Genomic DNA, 23318 nt, shown 5'->3' with positions numbered 1-23318 from the left:
GAACTTAAGTGGTGCCTGTGGGAATAAAGAAAAAGAAATAGATCTGAGTCTCTGTTTTACTGAAGGAAATAGGATTCTTCCACAGTATCGCATGAAATGCATTTCAAGGATACAGGCATAGGAGGATTTGAGGTGCAATGGAAAGATTTATTGGAGTAGAAACAAAGGCCTGCCCCCAGGTATATCATACCCGATGTCGCATCCAAGACCAGGTGGCTCAGCTTTGTCTCACTGTGAAGAAGTCCAGCTTCAAGGCCTGCAGGCCAGCACTCGTCCCCACCAAGCCCAGGGGGGATGCCAACACCCAGAGGTGTCATACCATTAGCCCAGCATCCCAGGCCCTGGTAGTCCAGCACACTCTCTGTTCCTACCCAGCCTGCCATCAGCAGCGCACTCTGGCCCCCGTGACTACTAAAGGGAGAGAACACACATGCTTCTGACCTTTGTTAAGTTTTGGTTATATTTTCTTGGGTTTGGGGAAGGGTTAGCTTTCTTTCAAACTACCCGATCTCTTTCTTGGACCTTCCCAGGCCTAGGCTGGTACTTCCCCCTCTTCAATTCCTTTCCTGGATCTTCTTGGGTTCTGTGCCCTTATCCTGTCAGATTTTTTCTCAGGGTTTCCTCTCCTTTATGGCTGCCATTTTGGCTCCTACTGCACATGCTTCATAGTTTTTCTCATTATCTAGTTTCTACTGTGCATGTGCTTAGTAGAAGGGCTTCCTCCTATCTGTTAAACTGTCCCCGGCAACCCCCCGCCCCCAACCCCCAGAACCCAGACAAATGGGCTGGTTGCTCCCCAGGGAGATCGGAAAGCCAGGCTTTCTCATTTGCTTGGTGGTTGATTATGGTCGCTTTGGCAGAGGGTGCAGCTGTCCTCCAGGGTGTCTGTGAAGCTGTAGCTTCCCAACCTGATCAGGATCAGCCAGTTTTGCTCCCTTCTCTTTTGTTAATGCCTAAATGGCTACCTACATTAACACATGTGGAATCAACTAGGATTGGCAACTTTGATTTGATGCTAGGGAGGGGGAGACTTTGAGCTGAATAACAGAAAGCCGTGGGACCACAGCACATGCTGAGGATGATGTCAGGGGACTAAGTGAAATCAAAAGTTCTGGACTAGAAGATATTTTTAAAGCACTTTCTTTATGAACATTATTCCTGTATTGGCTGAATATAGTAAGATCCTCTGTTGCCTGGACAGCACTCAAAGAAGGAAAGGTATTAAATGTTCTATGTACTCAAATCACTTCTAGTAATTCTTTTCTATTAGTAGTGAGCCACTGTCATCAACAAAAATGGTGAAATCTGTTGAAATGATACAATTCTTGTATATTTTCTGTTTAGGTCTATCTTGCCCCCATTATGTTTTCCTTTCATTTCAAAGGAATTATTCTATGAAATCAAATTTAACTAAAGACTTTTTGCTTTTATGCTTATCAAGGTTAAACATTCATTTTTACTCTATAACTTTGAGGGATAACTAAATCAGAGAATACATTTGCATTGTTTTCTCCTGTATATGCTGACTTTTAGCTCTACTATGATTCTGGAATTCAGAACATAGACAGGATCATAGTCAGTTTTGCTTAAACGAACATTAAGATTATGGTACTTTTTTTCAGGAGAACAATACAGGAAAAAGTTTATCCAAATGAGAAAAGGACTCCATTGGAAGATTCCCATAGTATTTATGAGGACTTTGATTTTTGTGTCTTCTGACTATTTATTGCCTTTTTTCACCCAAAATATATGTCTGAGGTTTCTGTCCTATAGAATTTCTTGCACTTTTTATTCAGATGAAAACTTTGGGCTTTCCACATTAACTCCGTTTTCACTCCTTAGTCATAATGCAAAGAACATCAAGATCTCACAAGGGAAATGTGCAAATGCTGCGTAGAACTTGGGAATATTACTACAAACAAATTCATTGCCAAGACCCTATTATTGTGTTTCCCACTCAGAATCAATAGCCTGTCCCAGGAGCACACATGCTCTTCATCAAGGTTTCCTCTTGAGACTACACTTCCTCTCTTTCTGGTACCTGCATTGTTGCGAAATTTTGGAAACTGGAATTAAAAATAGGAGCTCACATTATCATACTTTTAGAATTACTCTTGAGAGTTTGTAACCTTGGCAAAGGTTAGTCACCTTCAGCTATTTTCTCCCCTGAGGTTTGTGGTGAACAAGTTCTTTCTGCATTTGGCTTTTCTTTTCTCAAAGGTTTATGTAGCAATCACAACTGTCTGTATTTATCTCTCAACACACAGAACTCAGTTGTTCAACTTTAATAATGTGATTTTCTGTGATTTCACTCAGATATTTCTTATAAATAAAATGAGTCAAATTGTTCAAATTTTACTGTGATTACACAGGTGTTATATGTTGCATATTAAAGTCACTAAGTTATATTTGCTATTTTTTTTCTACTTCAGGAAACACTATGTTTAAGTTAGGTGATTTTGAATTTTTGGTGGGTTTGCTAAAAATGAATACTTAAGGTGTTAACGTAATTTAGTAAGAAAAATGAATTCTACATATAGAAACAAATATATAATTTATAATTAGAGCTCTTTAAACTTTTCTAAAAGGCTCTATAAAGTTAACAGACCACAGTTTCTATCACTTACTATAGTAATTTTTAAACATTTAATACTGTAATAACAATAAGCAAAATTATACAAAATATATTGTTCACATTCCCCCAATTCTAATTTTTACAGATCTTATGTGGTTAAGTTAATTTCTTGATAACATAATGTTACATATAAAACTGGACATATCTTTGTATTTCTTTTTTAACTGTAGAAAGTGCTACCCACAGTTAACTGTAACTGTGCTACCCACACTGCAATTTGGTCGGTGCGTTAAGCATGTGTTTAGTTGTGAGCAACACAAAATTTCCTGATGCTTTTAATTTTTGAACTAAAGTTTTTACTAGAAGGGACAGAAAAATGCCATATTCTATCTTCTAAAGGTATTTGCTTTATTTGGTTAAATTATGGGAAATGTCCAGAGATTATTTATGTTATTCTTGTAAACATTATACGTATTTAGAAATGCAGTTATCAAAATCTTTGGGAAGCACATTTTACAACAGGCTATTGCTTAATGCCTACATCTAAATATGGTATCCTCCACATGGGAAATCAATTTCCCTCACCCACTGACTGAAAAAGTTGGACTGCTGTTTCATGGAGAAGAAAACAGAACTTGGATATGAACTTGAACTGGAATCCAGGACCCAATGTTTATCAATGACATGACCTACATAAGTAATCAAAACTCTGAGCTTTAGTGTTCTCATACTTAAATTATGTATTATAATGCTTATTTTATATGGTTTATAGGATGATCATGGATTTAAATTATTTGGTAAAAACTTACCTAGAATATGAGAAATACCCAATAAACGATAGCTCTTTATTTTTGCAAAGGTTCTTGTAATTTCTCCCAAAGCAAATATGGCAACACTGACCCACCATCAGATTCACCATCATTCAGGGAGGACTTTTGTGGCAGATGGCACGCATGTACAGAATGACTGGCTGAGTAAGGACTGCAACATGTGATTAGGAAATGAAATGAAACTAACTGGCTTTCAGGGGATTCAGCACATGACCTTGGCTTCTTTATTACTGTTCAAAACTTACTGAACTATCTAGTCTTAGACGCAGTGAAGATTCACTGACTCATTATGTATATAGTACTTTTACAATATGTTCTATACATATTAACCCATGTGCTGCTTTGTTGTTGAAAGTGTGGCTGAATCAACATCAGAGAAAGAGAATCAGAAAATTAAATTCAGCAGTTCAAATTGCCAGATTGGTCACCTTCTTTGACACAGGATATGTTGTAATTTAAGCCAAGCTAACTTTAACTGTGGAAAGTATAAACTAATTGTGCATGTCAAAGCAAGTTGTTGAAGAAGAGAGAAAGCTGCCTTTCCCTCTTTGAGAGGCAGAAGTGGGAAGGGCAAAACAGAAAGTCTTGAGATTTGTGTGCAAGGTTGCTTCTGGCTAAATGTTAATGATCAGTTGTTTCTGAGCCCTGGGAAAAGTGTCAAACTCATGCTCTTTCTTTATTGAGGCAACTTTTAAATTATACAAATCGTGTCCATGCTAAACTATACTACAGATTATAGATATGTGGGCTTTTTAATTCCTTTAACATAGAATGATTTCATGTTCTGAGCTTGATGAAAGAATAATGGAAACTCTATAAATGTTGGCTGATAGAAAAAAGCTTTTGCTTTTGAGTTGTACTGAGTTCAAACTAATGAAGCACTCTGTGCTTGTATGAGGAAAATAGAATTTTTAAATGTTTTAATGAAACTGTTGTCATCCTTAAACCTCTTGGTTGTCAGATGTATTAATCATAGCTATGTAAAATGATATAGTACCTTTTAAAGTCTGCAAAGTCTTCATTAGTCACGAAAGTTTTAAAGCTTGCCTAACATTGAAAGTTTTAAAATAACACTGAATCTTTAACCACTAAAATTTCACTTTTGCTTAATATAAAAATATCAAAAGCAATCTTTTTTTTTAAAATCATAATGATTTATAAATGTGTATGTGTACTTTGCTGAACAAAATGTAAAAATAAATTGGGTTTTATTATGAAGCTTAGGCAATTTGTTCCCCAAAACTGTGGGATCATATTATGGCAAGATATACATTTATTGTATAGTTAACATTCAGGTGATGTCATCTGTTTAATTTATATATAATTAAAGCCATTGATTTATAAATTTTTCAGTTTTCAAAGCTAGTTTCTAAAACTAAAAGTATCTGCTCTGTACATTTACTGAGTAATCATATTCTGCAATGAGTTCTCAATATAAAGAGATACATTGCTTAAACCACTTAAAGCTACAAATTAGATAAATTTATTAGAGAGTTTCTGTTTTTTCTAAAGTACCTAGCCATTGTTATTCTCATTCAGCAAGTATTCCAGGCCAATAAAACTTGTTTTGCTCATATGTAGACCCAAGTGATACAGAAAAACAAGCATCAAAAGCTAAACTTTATTATGGTGCTACATATGCAGTTTTCCATTTATATTTCCCTTGAAATGAAATTAAATGTCAGACAGTGATTGATGATTGTGCAGTGAGAATGCAGAGAACATCCTCTTTTAGAGACGAGGGACTGAGTCCAGAGAGTCAGAGTAACAGCCATTATTGGGAATGCTGGGACTGAAATCAAAGTCTCTACTTACCAGCTGACAAATAGAGTTAATGGTTTATTAGTCCATGTTGATGATGTTTTTGAAAGGGAAGTCATATTTTATTCCTTAATACATTTCCATTTGGAGGTATAGCTAGATCAGCACTGGTGTTCGAAGTGGAGATGTGAAGTGATATTTTCCAGATTCACCCTTAGCATCGCTAAAATTTGCGTATCAACTTATTATAATTTACATAATCTAGTCCTTCTTGTCTGAATATGGATTTGCTTATGTATATTTATATCCTCAGGGTAAGGGAGGGAGTTCTACCAGTTCTCATTTTGAAACACAGTAAAGTCATGCAGATTGGTTTATAATTTATAAATGTAAAACTAAGTATAAATCTAAGTATAAAACAATTATTTGACTTACGATGATTAAAAAACTAAGAGATTTTAGCAGTTAAGACTGTCTTTTTAAGTTGAGTATGTATAGATGTCTTATCATGCTTTTAGTAGACTCTTCAATTCATCTTCTAATATTAGATATTTGTGTTCAGAACCTGGCTTTACGTATTTAATATGTAGGTGCTCTTCACTGTGTTCATTAGATATTCACCTACTTCTCAGGGTTTTGTAATTGGGAATATGCGAGTCAGGTTACCATCAAACAGTTTCTCTATGCTTCTTTGGCTCGTTATCCAATATATTCCATAAATTGCTAAAAAGTTCACCAAGGCCCTTTGGCAGTTACCTGTAGATATTAAAGACATACACATGTACACAAGCACACAAAATCTATCTAAAAAAATAAAAAGAGAGAATATCAGTGTTTTCAATGTTGTAAAAGGAGTAGGCATCAGAAAACCTAGCTCAAAATCCTAGCCTCTCAGTTAACTTGCTTTGCAAATCCTGGGTAAATCACATAACCTGAAATAACCTCTGTGAAGTGGCCTATAAACAAGGCTTATAACAATAACAGCAGTGCTTCCTTCACTTGTTTAGTATGAGAACCATGTGAATTTATATAAAACTTTACCATGCAGACTATAAATTATTACAGAGTGCTTCCTAGGGCTGCCACAACAAAGAACCACAGACAAGTTGGATTAAAACAACAGAAATATGCCCTCTCTCAGTTCTAGTGACTAGATGTTTGAAATTCAAGTATCAGCTAGGCTGTGCTTTCTTAGAAGCTTCCAGGGGGAGTATCCTTCCTTTCCTTTTCTATCTTCTGATGGCCCCAGGTTGTGGCAGTGTTACTTCAACCTATGTCTCCATTTCCATGTGCCATTCTCCCTGTGTCTCTCTGTCTTCACACAGCCACCTTCTTATGGGGACACCCATCATATTTGCTGAGGAGTCCACTCTACTCCAGTACGACCTTATCTTAACTAATTATATTACACATTTCCAAGTATGATCACATTCTGAAGAGTTGGAGGTTAGGATGTAGTTATTTTTTCAGGGACACCAGTGAACCCAGAAGAGTCTGCCTCCTAACTCACCCCAGGCTCAAGTCCTTTCCATGTAAAAATCTGTTCACCCAATTCCAACATCCCAAAAGTCTTAACCATTCCAGCATCACCTTGTATGTAAATTAGTATGGGTGAGACATGGGGTATGGCTCCTCCGAGGGAAACTTCCCCATCTGTGGACTTGTGAAACCTAGACAAGTATCTTCTCCCAAGATACAGTAGTAGGACAGATATAAAATAGACATTTTCTTTACAAAAGGTAGAAATTGGAAGGGAAAAGGGGTCACTGGCCTAAAGCAAGTTTGCAACTTAGCAGAGCAAATTCCATTAGGTTTCAAAGCTTGAGAACAATTCTCCATGGCCAGTGTCTTGTCCTCTGGTCCTGCTGGCGTGGCCTCACACCCTCAGCCCTGCCTCTAGAACTGAGCAGGCCCTCAGCTGAGGCCTCTGCATCTGTGGTTTTCCCCTCAGAGTCATTCTTCTTTGTCTCATCCTGTCTCTGTTCTTTTTCAATGCAGGCTGGTAGTGTTTATGCTGGTACAACATTTTAAAAATACTTCATCTCTCTCATGTAATTCAGAACGCCGAAGTCATCAGATAAGAGGGTTCTCCGCAGATCTTTTCTGGATACTTGGATCTCTATTTCTCACTCCTACTGAGATAATTGATTGGGTTCAGGTTGTTTTGGACTATTTTTGGAGCATATTATCTGGATAGGCTGAGAATTTTCTAAACCATCAAGTTCTGGTTCCTTTTGCTATATGCTTTCTTTAAGATGCCTAAAACATAGCTTTAGCTTGTTCATTTTAACTCTATAATTCTATTCTATGAATATATAAACTTTAATTATGTATTTTTATACATAGTCAAATTGTTTCTAATTTTTTTAAAGTCCTGTTTCCATGCTGCTGTAAACAATTTTTTTATACATTTTCTGCACACATCTGGGAGAGAAATTTATGATTGTAATATATGTACAACTTCAATGGGCAGTTTTTGAAGTGTGAGGGAGTTACCACTATTCCACATCCTGTGCTTCTGTGGAAGCTAAAGAAATCTAGAATTTAAGCCATGGAGTAGCTTCATTTTTCCCCTATATTTTAATTGTTCAAGTACAGTTTTCTGCCTTTTACCCCTACCCCAGCCTAACCCCTTAGCCCTCCCCACCTCCCTCCCACCTCCACCTGCCCCTGTTATTGTCCATGTGTCCTCTATAATTGCTCCTGCAAACCTTTCACCCTTTTCCTCTAAAATTCCCTCCCCTCTCCCCTCTGGTCACCATCACCCTGCTCTCACTTTCAGTGTCTTTGGTTATATTTTGCTAGTTTGTTTGTTTTGTTGATTAGGTTTCTATTAAAGGTGAGATCATATGGTATTTGTCTTTCAGCACCTGGCTTATTTCTCTTAGCATAATACTTTCCAGTTTCATCTATGCTGTCGCAAAGTGTAAGAGCTCCTTCTTTCTTTCTGCGCTGTTTGGCTTTTGATGCCATTTCTGCCTGTGTTCCATTGACTCCAGGGTAAAAACGAAAACTGTCCCAAGTGGTGATGGGGAACAGTTTTATTTTTTTCTTCTCCATTCAGGAGGGATTGAAGGTATGGAAGGTAGGCCCAGCTCAGCACCCAGCTGGCATCGGTCAGCCAGACTCTCACTTCAGTCCCCTCTGTTAGGCAGAACATGAACTTCTCCCTCATTGACTGCTTCTGGTTCCAGATTCCAGCAGACTCATTGTTTTACCGCAGTGTGCTTCTGGACAGCGGGGGTGTTTGTGGTTGTCATTATTGTTTTGGTTAATTTGGTTTTTGCTTTTCAGATTTTAATTTTCATCACCATGTGCTTGTAGCACTGGGGTTATATCCAAATGCAAATTATAGAACTTCTTTGGTTTGTTAACTGACTTTTGACTAAAGTTGGATAGCAAATAACCAATACTGAAATGGTTGGCAGTTCCATATTGTCTGTTGTGATTAGAGAGATCTGCTTTCTCTTCTAATGGGGTACATTGCAAAAGTGAAATTATTGTATAAAAATTAAAGAGTTCTACTTGTATTCTTACCTAAATGGAAGGCTTCGCCGTCTCTATACTGATATGGTTCTGTAAGAGTACTTGATGTAACATGAGGATTTGAATTCAAATGCAGTTTTAGATCTAGTGAATTATTTGAACTGAAGCTTTAACAAGGCCATATTGATTGTGACTTGGGACATTTTATAGGCAGGAAGTTTCTATTTATATCACCTCTATCATAAAATAACTTACAAGGCTTTATAAAATTTAGAATTTTGAGCGGTATAATGTGCATGTCAGGATTATTTTGCTACATAATACTTTGCTGATAACAAAGCTAACCTGTTGGATAGAATTTTTAGCACTTTATATCTGGGTGTAGAGCATCTACCAGAAATGATGAGTTAGTTTCAGCATAATTAACATTGAGCTATTCTTTCTGACTGTAATCAGCCAATAGATTCAGTTGTTACTTGAGGCTAGCTCTGAAATATACCAGTACAACTGTGCCGTCAACATAGATAGAATAAATACTGAAGGTAAGAATCTCATGATGTTGAACAAAATTAAATCTAACTCAGGAAGGTGATATACTATGTTACATAGACTAGACAAGTTGTTAGTGAATGTAGGTTTCTTTGTCCATTGGTAATCCTTAGGATATTTAATTTTTAGCAATAAACATTTTACATTAACATGTAATGTGTTTTCTTTTTGCTGTAGGTTGTAATCATAGAAATAGTAAATCACTGTCTCATATAATCTAGGACAGAGGCACCAGTGAAGAAAACATCACATTTCTTACCCATAGCACTGATTTTAACATTGGACACATTTTACGAAGATAAAACTATGAGTTTCATTTTGTGTATCAGTTCTTCTGAATGACATCAGTCTCTGTTGGACTTTGCTGTGACCTTTTCTGGGGCACCATTGATTGTCTAACAGAAAGAGGGAGTTGACTTCATTTGTTAGTTCTCTAAGTAAACCAGTATCTCTCTTACCAAGAACCTTTGCAAAGTATATTCTTCCTGGGTCATTTTCATCTTTTCTTTTCACTTGATTAAATAGTGCTCTTCATTCAAAACTTAGTGAAACTATGTTTATGATCTTTTCTGGCAGGTTTAATTATACTTCTTAATACATTAGTTATTACCAGAGACCAATTGTCTTCATCTAGATTATGATGAGAAAATTACACCTTAATGCCATAAGTCTTAGAATGGATTGAATTATTTTCTATGCATTGAGTTGCATAATATCTATGTAACATAATTGGGAGAACTGAGAATAATCATTCCAGTCTTCTTTTATAGTTTGATGGTTCAGATAACTCCAGTTAAGCTGCCACAGAATATTATAAACCCCTACCTGCCTTATTTGTTGTTAATTCTCTCAAAGAATTTTATACTCTGTGAAGGCATGGATTGTATCTCGTTCCACCATTGCACTCCTAATTCTAGCACATTGAACTCCTTACATGTTGGGGTTGGTAGAGTAATAAGTGATAAAATGAAGAGAGCTTCTTCTGGCAGAGCTTTGATGGGAGACCTGTTTAAGGTAACCAGTAATTCATATCATCACATCCAAAGAAGGATATGTGAGCCTCAGTGATATATGAACTAGTGTTAATATTTGAAAGGGCCAGCAGGTGGGGAGGGTGGGGCTAACCTGTAGTAATAATTGTCTCAGAGAGTGATAGCACTGATCATCAGCTCTTAGGCCATGCCATTCATAACCAAACCAGTGTAGGTTAGCAAGGATTAAGATGGGGCAAGGGCATGCGTCTCATCCAGCAGGCTAGCTTGGGTTCCTTATAGGCTAGTAATGACAAGGGTTCCAAGGACAGTAGAAGAGGGGGGCTCAAATGGACACAATGTTTTCAAGTATCTTCTTGCTGTTTCATTGGCCACAGTGTTATGGACTAATTGTTTATGTTCCCACAAAATTCACGCATTGAAGTTCTAACCTTCAGTGTAGTGGTACTTGGAAATGGGGCCTATGAAAGGTAATTATGTTATGAGGGTGGGGACCTGGTCTGACTGAATTATTTCCTTTTTAAGAAGAGACAGCAGCAAGCTTGATCTCTTTCAGTCTGCACACATGCATCAAGAAAAGTCCTGGTGAACACCCAGTGAGAAGGTGGCTTTCTGCAAGCCAGGAAGGAGGCTCTTACTAGAACTCGAACATGCTGTCACCCTGATTTTAGACTTCTGGTCTCAAATGTGTGTGAAAATAGATTTCTGTGGTTTAAGCCAAGCCATCTGTAGTACTCTGTTATGACGACCCACGGAGACTAATGCACACAGCAGGTCACAGGCTAAGCCCAAAATAAATGTGAAAGGGAACTATTTAAAGAGGTGAATACAGGGAGGGGAACAATTTGTGGCCAGTTTTGCAATCGACCATAATCGTGTTATAGTCTTTGAATAAATACAACACATGGCAATAAAAATTGTGTAGTTATCATAAATTAATGAATTATACTTCTTTGGATATAAAACATTAAAAAGGAAAGCCAACTCTTTAGAAAAAATGACCTGGAGTCAGATATTCTGATGTTACTCAGTGTTTACACATCATGCATTTAATTATTGAGTGCACTTCAGGACTATTATATGTTTTCCTAGTTTTGCAGACCATCTCATATTTTCCAGTGGGTATATTCATGAGTCCAAATGACAATGCAGGCTAAATAATCATTAAATCCACTTCCATGAAATCTGTTTAAAACTTACAATCTCTATTATTTCATTGTCAATTGACCTTCCAGAAAATTGTCAAGAAATGTATGAGGGTACTCGCATGAATATGTGTTCCTGAGTCTCTTGGGTAAAATATGACTCATGCTTTTTTGTTTCTAAAATGGCAAAGCCTTAACCTGAACTTGACAGCAGAGTCATTGTATGGATTGATGTTCTCAATGACTCACATTTGACAGAGTTTGCTTCTGATTTACTATGCTTCTAGGTAAAAACAATTTACATCATTTTTTAGTATTTTTACTATGTTCTTTTACTAATTGGATGAAAAATTTAATTTCTTTTTTACTAAAAACATGTGCCTTTAGAATAAACTAATTTTAAAATATTTTTGTTTTTTAAAAGACATAATTTAAGTGTTTATTTAGTATGCTGACATAATTATGCTTTTTTCTTTTTTTGATGTTAACTAGCTTCTGATTTAAAAAAAAATTTGCACCTAGCAGTAACACTAATACTTATATAAAAATCTATTTACTCATTATTGGATTTTATTACCATTGTCTACCTAATACAGCAAATGAACTTGACAATCATAGATAATTATGTACAGTCCCCCACGAACTGAGCTTGTGATTTCTGAGAATTAGAAAACTAAGAAATCATTTTTCTCTTACTCTTCAAAGTACTTTGAATACCTATGATGGTTTAAATTTATTTTTTAAAGAATTAAACATGTCACATTAAGAAAGGAAACAAAATGCAGTAAATGAAAGCATGGGGATAATACTGTATAATTCCTTCCTGCAGTATTTTCATCTACTAAGCAGATACAAAACATTACTATTTGTTACATATTTTTATATCACATATATATTTAATAAATACAAACAAGTTTAAGTAACATTTGCATAAAATAAAAAACAGATTAGTGTGATGAATATTCTACATCCTACCATTCAACTGAATAATTACTAAAAACATCATTTGAAATTATTTCATTCCTCTTCTGTTTCATCCCCAACCTACCCCCAAAGATAAAACCATTTTTTAAAACTTACTGTTGACTCATTGTTTTTGTGTGTATGTGTGTGTAGGGGAGATTGGGCAACGAGGTTTCTGTGTTTCCCAGCTTTATTGAGATAAAGCATTTTGTAAATTTAAGATGTAAAACATGATGATTTTATACACATATATATGTAGCAAAATGATTACCTGAAGAGAGGTAGTTAACATCTTTATCACATCATATAATTATCCTTTTTATTTTGTGGTGAGAACATTTAAGATCTATGGTCTTAGAAACTTTTAAGTATATGATAAAATTTGGTTAGCTATAGTCACAGTGCCCAGAATATTAGATCCCCAGAATTTATTCATCTTTTTACTGGATGTTAGTACCCTTCATTCCACATCACTCCAATTCCCCTACCCCACAACCCCTGGTGACCACCATTCTACTCTGTTTTTACAAGTTCGATGTTTTTAGATTCCACATGTAAGTGAATTCATAGAGTATATGTCTTTATCTTATTTCACTTAGCATAATGCTCTGAAAGTCCATCTGTGTTGTCATAAATGACAGAATTTCCTTTTGTTTATGGCTGAATGATGTTCTACCACACACACATTTTCCATTTAGCCACTCTATGCCTTTTGATTAAGAATTTAATGCATTTACATTTGGAATAATTGTTGATGGGTGAGGGCTTACTAATGCTCTCTTATTGTTTTTTTTATTATTTTGTAGCTCCAATATTCCTTTTCTCCTCTCTTTCTGATTTCTTTTATGAATTGATAATTTTCCTTATGTATATGTTTTAATGTCTTTGTCTTTATTTTTTGTGTATCTTCTGTAGGTTTTTCCTTTGTGCTTACCATGAGGATAACATAAAATATGTTACAGATATAAGTCTGGTTTATGTTGATAACAACTTCAGTTGCATATATAAACCCTAACTTTTACTCCCTCTCCCCCTAACTTTTATGTTTTTAGTAGTACAACTTACCTTTTTCTGCATTTTGTACTCATTAACAAATTATTAGTTATTTCATTTAATATTTTATTTATTTATTTTTAGAGAGAGGGGAAGGGAAGGAGAAAGAGAGGGAGAGAAACATTATGGTGTGGTTGCCTTTCATGCGCCCCCTACTGGAGACCCAGTCTGCAACCAGTGGCCCTTTGGTTTGCAGGCCCATATTCAATCCACTGAGCTACACCAGCCAGGGAAGTTATTTTTTTTTAAATAAATCTTTCCTTCTACTCTGTCCTAGCTTATTTAGCCTACTGCAATAGAATTTTACTATTTTGTTGATATATCTTCTATCTCCTTTCAACCATTTTCTTTACCCTATCTTTAGGATTGTTTCCTAAATTGCAAACTAACTAAATATTCCCTATCTCAAAAAACAGAATAAATTTTTTAAAAAACCTTGAATTTTCTAAAAGAGTCTCCCACTGTCTGGGGATCACATGAGATGAGCGAGAGATCAGATGAATTTTTCCACTATTGTTTCTCACCATTGCTAATGACCTCAGTGGAAACAACATTATTGCCTATGTAAAGGCTCATGTCTCCTGATGCTCCAAAGCAACTGATTCTCAAGGACCAAAGCTGAGGTGAAAGCAGCAATGGCCAAAGTGTCCCCTGCTTAGATCTATACCAAACTCTATCTTCTGAATCTTAAAACATCACTGTATACAGAGTCTCAAAGTCTTTGAGGAAACAGTTTCTTTGCCTTCTGTCTTTAAAAATCTTTGTCCAAACATGACTGGTGTGGCTCAGTTGTTTGGATGTTGTTCCCCAAAGGAAAAAGTCCTTAGTTTGATTCTGGTCAAGGCAAATGCCTTGTTTGCGGGTTCTGTTTCAAGTCAGTTTGGGGAGTATGCAAGAGGCAACGGATTGATGTTTCTATTCCACACTGATGTTTTTCTCCCCTTCTTTCTCCCTCTATTCCCTCTTTCAAACACATATACAATCTTAAAAAAATCTTTTTCCACAGGAATCCCTTTTGTGCTGTTTTTCCCAGGTTTAATATGTTGTCGTTTTAGTGAGCAGATCGGCAGGGAGGGGAGCTGCTTGTCATGTCAGGCTGAGGTGTAAGGCTCAGAGAAAGCATAACATTCTCTGGTGGAGCATGAAAGAATGTAAAAGAAGCATTAAGACAAAGGAGTGAGAGCTCTTCATTCAAGCTGAAGCAAAGTCAGAACAAACATGAGTGAATTACTTGTACTGGAGTGGTAACCAGTCAGACAGGAGAATCTCTCGCCTGGAATGATGGGTAGATGCCACGATATATGAGAAAAAGGAAAGGTAGAAACAAAATCTAACTAATTAAAATAGTTAAAATGTATAAAAATTAAATTAGGATCAAGACAATGCTTGGAATTATGGATGTCTTCTCTGCTCAGTTGCAGCCAAACCTGAAAGAGGGCAACCTTTAAGCTCAAGCTAAGGAGGAGAAAAAATGAATGCAGCTATGGTGAAATGTTTCCAGTAGTTTAGTTACTTCTAATTTGCTGTGGTATGAATGTGTCATCAGTTCCCTGACAACTGTGTTTGTTTGTTTATTTATGTGTTTTTTGTGGGGTTCACAGGCTTTACTAGTTCAGCAGTAAGAAAAGGAGAAAGGAAATGAGAAGTTTTTCTTTCCCCTGCATTTGTGATGGTGCTTCTTTCTTATCACTTCCAGAAGTGATAAGCAGGATCAACCCTGTTGATTTATTCCCAACAGCTTGTGTAGCTCGCATTTAGGTTGTGTTTAACTTTGGGTTCATTTTGGTTCCAGTCAGCACTAACTTCATCATCAATGTTCAGTGAATATTAAAGAACAAGAACATCACATTCTACATGCAAGGGCTTGAAATTGTGGATTCTGTGTAACTTCACAGTGAGGCCTCCTTAGAGTCTTCCTAGTGAATCTTCAGAACGTGAAAAATATGATGAAAGTGATCACTTTCAGCTCTGCCTCCTAGTTCAACTAGGTTCCATTGCTCTTTTACAAGAAATGACCGTCCCCATGGATGCTGGTGTCATAACATTTACATATAAGTTTGACAAGAGGAGTATCTTTTGGAAAGTTTGTAAATAGTCAACTCTTACTCATCATTAATAATATCTTATTTAAATTTTATGAGCATGATTGTTTACTAAACAAAGCATGATTGACATGATTCCTATTTGGTAGCTGTATGGTAAGTATACTTTTTAACTTAAGATGATATGAATTGGATACATGGGAAGTAAAAATGTACAATGTATGAATTAAAATATTACATAGTTCTTTAAAACATTTTGAGTATATAATATTGTGAGGTATTGTTTGTATTATATATTTTAAAAATCTTCATGTGATTTATTTGTAATACTGAACCGATCATCCCACTTTTATGGGAACATATTTTTTTAAAGAACATGACAATATACTTCAATATTTTAATCCTGATAAATGAAAAATTATTCGAATGTATACCACATCCTCTGAGGATGTCATATGGTATCTTTTATGGAAACTGAATTCTGATTTAGGAATTGAGTAAAAATCTAAGTGCACTTAAGGAACAAATACTTGACCTGCAGGAGCCTCTCCTGTGTGAACCCCATGGCCCTGTCTGCTCACATAATAGAATTCTCTCACTTAGCTCTTTAAAAACATTTTTCTCATTCAGACTTCAGCTTTTAGAAACTTAGAAAACTTGCTCAAATAATGTGTTTCTGTTCATTAGTTATTTTGGAATGGCTGAAGTATTTCCTCAGAGAAAGAAAGAAATATGTTTTTCACATACTAAGAAAGTCTATAAATAGAACTATTTTAGTGTCACAGAATCAAACACGAGTTACAAAGGGGCCTCAGAGGACATTTACGAAAAAAGGAAACTAAGAGCCAGGGTGACTGTTACTAGCTTGAAGGTTTACAACAGTTTATTATAGTACTGTGACATTTATTGTGATGTATGTATTTAAATTTTTCATGGTGTAATATCTCTGTGTGTCACATAAAACAACTTGATCATTTTATACTTACAATAGTCACTATTCCTTTTTATTCAAGACATCTTATAGTATAACCCTTTGAACAATGTTTTTAAAATTATTTGATTCTAGTTAGTATAAATAGTAACTCTCTCAGTTCTTTGTGAGACATGTTTTCCTAAATATTCTTAATAACAGAAAAATTAATTAGACCTCCTGGGACCATACCACTGATCTTTTCACCACCCACGCTCATAACTATTTTGCAAACTGGAAAAATTTACTGGTTGCTGACTTTAGCTTGGAAGAGGGTTAAAGAGAAGGTTGTAAACCCGTGTTTGAGGATCTTTTACCAGACTGAAGATTGGGGGTTGGAGGGTGGAATATATCTTTCAGCCCTGCAAGTCCTGTAATACGTGTTTTGTCCCTTTGCCCTTTTCATTCCTGCTTGCAAGCAAGTCAAGTCTATTATGACCTCGTTGCTGCTCCTAGTATCTGTTGAACATAGCTAACGATCACCAACTCATGCACCGACATTTTTTTCTTATCCTGCTACCCCAACTGCACTGTGTGTATTTTCTGCCTTTCAAGATATCACAACAAAAGTATTACCAAATATTTTGCTACTGCCTAACGTAAGTTGTCATTCTTCTAAGCTCTTCTAACAAGGTCTTCACCACCAGCTGCCCACCCTCAAAGCCAATGCCATATATTTCAGACTTTTATTTTATACACCCAACCTGAGATTGTGTTGTTCTGTCAAACAACTCCAATATTTTAGGATTTACAATAACAGATACTTATTTCTTTTTCGTGCTACCTGGAGGCTATGGGTCAGCTATAGCTCTCATTGGCTCTTGTGGGTTTAGCTTACCTTCAAACAGGCTCTTATTTTCAGGGATCTAAACTAAAGTACATGTTGTCATGTTGAAATGTAAGGACCACAGGTATGGAGCGGACATATGCAAACACATGTAAAGTATACTGCTGCACATGGCCTACATGTCATTGGCTTATATTTCCTTGTGATATGGCTTGGCCCAGAGTCAGTGGGTAGGGACACGGGGCGAGCTTAGGTAGTAGATAATTATGAACAACAGAAAAACACCAATTCAATTCACTCATTAGTGTATAGTAGAAGACAACTGATAACATGATTAGATTCCTGGGTTCCACAGCCCTTTCCTTGGAAATTACTTAATCCTAATTGGTGCCATTTCTCTAAATTCAGTGGTTAGTTCATTTTCATGGGCTTTGGCTAGTTTTCTCTTTCTATTTTGACAATTTCTAAGTAATTGAGTACCACCTAAAGTGCTTGGGGAAGCACAGTGGGAATGGGTGGAGGGCACCCAGGCATCTGACCTGTGCAAAGCAAGTATTACACCAGGCAAACTACAGTAGGGTGGAGAAAGGGTGGCAATCTGAACTTGAAGTAACTCATGGTTGAAAAGGAACATAAAGATAGTGGGAAGTGTATGGCTCTTTAAGAGCCTGGCCCTAGAGTAAAACAAATACTAGAGGTAGACTTTTAAAAAGATATTTGATCTGGTTGAATTTCTTTTTTATTGTTTGCAAAATGGAGGCAATAGGTACTAAATAGAATTATGAAAAAAATTCATGTTAAATTATCAAGTGTCTTAATCAGTGATGCTTACTTGAACATAAGGTATAACAGTAATTGTTATTTGCATAGATAATAATCAGCAAATGTAATTTATATCTAATTTTATGTAGGGGGACAATCACTGGGTATACTCTTTACAACTTATATAGACCCTCATAATTTTATTTAGGTATAACTAAAAACAAAATAATATAAAACAAATAAAAAAGGAAACAAAAATGGAAGTAAGATCTTTAAGGAAAATACAGCTTCTAACTTCACTGTATAATCTTACAATAACCATATTTGAATTAGTTATAGACAAAAAAGTAAGTCATTTTTCAAAGCAGATATAAAAGCCAAAATTAGGGCAGATAGTTAAATGTGTAATATTAACCTAAATTATTTTACATGTTAAGATAATATTATTTGCATGATAAGATAATATTTATATGTTAAGATAAAGCTATTATAATTCAGGAAATATAGTTTTTTATTCAGGAAATATAATTTTTTATAAGCCCCATCCTAACACTGTTGCCTATGTATTTTTATGCATCTCTTTTGTTACATATAGTATTTTTAAATTTTGCTATCATATAGTTTATATCAAACTTTTTTTACTGAATATTATATATTTCCCATGTTACATAATTTTTATCATCGTCACTTAATGTCTGTATAAGAGTCTATCAAATGGATTACAATAATATATTCAATCACTTCTCAAGGTTGGGCATTCAGGGTTTTTGTTTGTTTGGTTTTGTCTTTGTTTTTAGTTTTTTCGTACTATAAACATGATCATTCAAGGGAAATAGGGGGCTGGGGTCATAGAATCATGAGATTACAGCTGATAGAATGTTAGGTGACAAAGAGATATGTCACAGATAGAACTAAATATGTTCAGAATTCTGGAAAGAGCCATGGGTCGCAGGAAGGTTTAGCCATTTGCGAAGCAAAGGCGTCACACCCAGGAAGCTTATCATGCTGAAGTGGAAGACCATGGTACTTGACACCCCTGGCCAGGATGGTTTACCTTCCCATGGTACTGTTTCTTATTCCTGCCCCCAGTGGCATTATATTTTATAGAAATCTCTAGGGAATTCTAGCATATTTCTAATCTCATCATTTGTAATAGGAAATCTTATGAATTTTTTATTATTCTTTTTTTAAATGGAGTTTTAAATAGGAAAGTGAGAAAGGTGTTCTCTGGCCTTTCTTCCTAGAAACACCCAGGAAGTTTTGTCTAACTCTCCTTCTCTAGTGTCAGTTAATCACCTTTACAAATTGAGGGATAAAATGAAACACCAAAAACTCTTTGAAGACTAAATGCAAAATGAAAGACCCTAAATCTCTTAAATGTCATTCCATTTTTCTTCAGGTTTACCAGGGGATGTCACTTAAATATGAGAAGTGAGAAAGTTACCAGAAATGGCTTTGCAACTACCATATTTTGCCGTGTTTAATGTGCACTTTTTTGCCCAAATTTTTGAGGGAAAAATAAGGATGCACATTATATATGAGTAGCACTAATTCCATATCTATATAAGTGTTTTTAATTATTTTATTTATGCTTATGCATTAAAAGTGTTACTCTAGAAAGCACTAATGATATCCATATGCAAAATAATATCCTGGAATATGATAATTGGTTTTGTTTCTAAATATAAATACATAAAAAATTAAATTAAAAGTTAAAGCAAAAGATTTTTTTCCTGAAAGTTTGGGCCAAAAATGTAGGTGCAAATAATGCACAGGAGTGCATTATACATGTAATTTTCTTAACCAGTGTCATCCCAATAAATTCAACAAAAAGAAAAAAAGTAAACATTTTTATTTCCAATAAATAAATTTCTTTTTCACTTTTGTTCATTTGAGAATATTTATTGAACACCTTTTATGTTCTGAGAATAAAGTCAAATAATGTATAGATCCTGCCCTCAAGGAAAGGGTAGAGTGCCACATAATGTATCTTTAAGTCATGTGACATACATGTGATGGTAAAAGTATGCACAGTGCATAGGGAGTTAGGATTGCTATCAAAGATGGCCCTCACTAATAGGGCAGCTGATGTCTCTGTATCTTCAGTTATAAACATGTTGGATAGAGGAAGAGAGTGGTGAGGAACACCTCAGTTGGAAGAAATAGTGAAATGGGACAAGGAGTTGTGCAACATCATGGTGGTTCAAAATCACAAAAAGGTTAATACAATGACTAAAACAACATTTGCAGCAGTGTTAGAGGAAGAGCCCAGACCAGTGATGTTCAAGCATTAATGCATTTCAGAATCACCTGTAGTGCTCATGAAACTGCAGGTGGCTAGATCTTCCCCAGAGTTTCACTCAGTAGGTCTGAGGTGGTGCCTCAGAATTTACATTTCTAACAAGTTTCCAGGCAATGCTTATGCTGCTGAACTAGAACCATATTTTGAGAACCACTGGATAAGATTTATAAATTGGAACTTACCTCCTTATGGAAATTTAGCTAACAGGATGAAGCATGAGAAAATAAAGATGAGAATTCTATGTTTAATTCAAACAGAAGTAACCACTACATCTCACAATCATGTTAACATATAAGGGAATGCATTTGTGTTTGCACACTAAAATTTTGTGTTTTGCATTATTGTAAAGTCTTTATTTTATTTTTTACATCTTTTAAAAAATACTTTGAATTACAGTTGACATACTGTAATTGAAAAATGATTTTTTAAATGTGTAAAAATAAATAAAAACTTAATAAAAATGCAAAACAAAGTTTTTAATAGAAAAATAAGATTTACTCATTATATAGTATTTAAACATTTCAAAAATATATAAATTATATGTAACTACTTCCAAAGGCACCTGCTATTTATGTATATGTCTTGTTCTAAATAATTTCTATACCTATCCAACTATATAGTATTTCTCTTTGTGTATACAATTTAAGATAAATGTAATCATATTTTCCTGCTTTACAGTTCACTTTTGTTGCATTTTTTAACAGCATTCCATATCAGTGCATATAGATCTACCTCATTCTTTTTATAATGATATAGTATATTATAAATGTGCAGTTTACCCATTTTTCTAGTGACTTTCGGTTCGCCACATTATAAGTGATGTTGCCCTAGACATCCTGTACACGTTTCTTTGCAGACTTGTGCATGTCTACCTTTAAGGAACATATCCTCCAGTGGAATTCCTGAGTTTGTGGCTTTTATAAATGATGTCACCACCACTGCTGTATCAGTTTTCTAAGGCAGCTATAACAGATTGCTATACACTTGGTGGCTAAAAACAATAGAAATTTATTCTCACACTTCCAAAGGCCCAGGTGTCTTTTTAAAGAAGCTCCAGGGAAGGATTTGTTTGATGCTTCTTCTAGTTACTGGTGGCAGTCGGCGTCCCTTGACTTGTGGCCACATCACTTTCTGCTCAGCCTCCTTTTTCATATCACTGTTTTTTGTGTCTTCTCTTTTGTGTGTCTGTGTCTCAGCTCCTGTTGCCTCTTACTTGTAAGAATACTTGAGATTGCTTTACGAGATCACCTGCATAATAGAGGATAAACTTCTCTGTCAAGATCCTTAACTTAATTACACCTTTTTGCCATAAGCCTTAGTCTGTTGGAGCCACTGTCACAAAGCACCACAGACTGGGTGGCTATCTGGAGGCTGCAAAGTTGGAGATTAAATAGGCACTAGCAGATTCAGTGCCCGGTGAGAACCAGCTCCCTGGTTCTTAGGTGGCCATCCTCTGGTGTCCTCTTACACAGCGGAGGAGGCAAGGGGACTCTCATGGGCCTCCTTCATAAAGGCACTAATCTTATTCTTGAGGGCTCTACCCTCATGACCTAGTCACCTCCCAAAGGTCCCAGTTCCTGATACCATCACCTTGGGGATTAGGTATCAACATAAGAATTTGGGGGGAGCACAAACATTTTACCTATGAGACCATATAAGGCATATTACAGGTTGTGGGAATTAAGGCAGGATACAGACATAGTTTTTGGCAACAACTATTCAACCGTATTGTGTAAAAAGCAACTATAATTGCTTTTACACAATTCTAAATGTAGTGTTTTAGAAATTAGGAGATTTTTTTGTAATAGATGTCAATTTCCAATTTTTCATAAATAATTATGTGCTGGTTCTTATTATTTTTCTAATTAGCCTTATAAAAAATCTTTGGTTATTGCCCTGGCTGGTGTAGCTCAGTGGATTGAGCGCGGGCTGCGAACCAGTGTTGCAGGTTTGATTCCCAGTCAGGGTACATGACTGGGTTGCAGGCCATGACCCCCAGCAACTGCACATTGATGTTTCTTTCCTTCTCTCTCTCTTTCACCTTCCCTTCTGTCTCTAAAAATAAATGAATAAAATCTTTAAAAAATTCTTTATTGCTTAAAAATGCTAACCAGTGTCTGAGCCTTCAGTGAGTAAAAAAAAAAATTCTTTAGTTAGTATGACCTTATTACAATTAACATTTTCAGAGTCCTTTTAAGTACAATGATAATTTACATCTAAAAATAGGTTTTATATTATTGACATTTTGTGGGCCATGCCCTGCTGATACCTCTCTTGTCTAGTTGTCAAAGTAAATCAGTCAAGAGGATTTACAAGATGGTCTACTTTAAGAGAAAAAAAAAAGATTCCTGGGATTAGACTTTAATTTTAATTCACTTATGTGTTGGAAAAGAAAATATTTGGTTCAGTTTAATTCCTGTTATAAAATTAAGGTGAGTTGTCACCTAAACTTAAACATTGTATATTAATTTGACATCACTATATCTTTTTATAGAAGAAAGAGGAAATAGCAAAAAAGAAACAACCCTAGTTTGTTATTCTTTAAGGAACATATTTATTCTTTTAAGAGAAAACATGGGCTATTTTATAGATAGGCTATAAAGAACAGCTCATGTTTTATCTATAGACCATCTAGAAGAATTTACGGTGAAGCCAAAAGTTGATTTAATATGGATTTAATTTGGAACTAGTTTTCTGAGTACATTATTTCTGGATTATATTTTGAAACATAAAATTCTGAATAGTATAAAGCATTGATAAGGATTCATAGAATGGATGCATCCTAATTAAGATTTCAGAAATTAAAGAAATAATTATTCATAAAACATGTAAAGAAACATTCTGATATTCTGTACAACTGAATGAGAAAGGTCCCTGAATATAACACTAGAGTCTAACTATTGACCGCCGCTAATAGCATAATTACTCTTTTATCCTACATCTTCTTCTCCATAAAGTAATCAACCTGCATTGATTTCTAGAAGACAAGGTGAAGTTCTAGTGTGGCAACATAGGCCACCCCATACATTTTTGAAAAACACTTGGTGAGAGCTTAGAACAAGCCAGCACAACATGTGCCTCTGTGATAGAGATGTCTTTGA

The 23318-nt window shown here is 35.4% G+C and overlaps 1 protein-coding gene across 1 annotated transcript in view; it reads left to right on the top strand.

Moving 5' to 3' along the window:
* Nucleotides 1-495: 495 nt before the first annotated feature.
* SLC16A7 (solute carrier family 16 member 7) overlaps nucleotides 496-23318 on the top strand; it is an 89941-nt gene continuing 67118 nt past the window's right edge. The window contains 2 exon segments of the mRNA XM_028533417.2: nucleotides 496-1983; nucleotides 1986-2139. Coding sequence (XP_028389218.1) covers nucleotides 1879-1983; nucleotides 1986-2139 — 259 coding nt within the window. The 5' untranslated portion in view covers nucleotides 496-1878.

The sequence above is a fragment of the Phyllostomus discolor genome, chromosome 2, assembly GCF_004126475.2.
Source record: "Phyllostomus discolor isolate MPI-MPIP mPhyDis1 chromosome 2, mPhyDis1.pri.v3, whole genome shotgun sequence".
Classification (NCBI taxonomy): domain Eukaryota; kingdom Metazoa; phylum Chordata; class Mammalia; order Chiroptera; family Phyllostomidae; genus Phyllostomus; species Phyllostomus discolor.
This window is presented reverse-complemented; position numbering and strand designations above follow the sequence as displayed.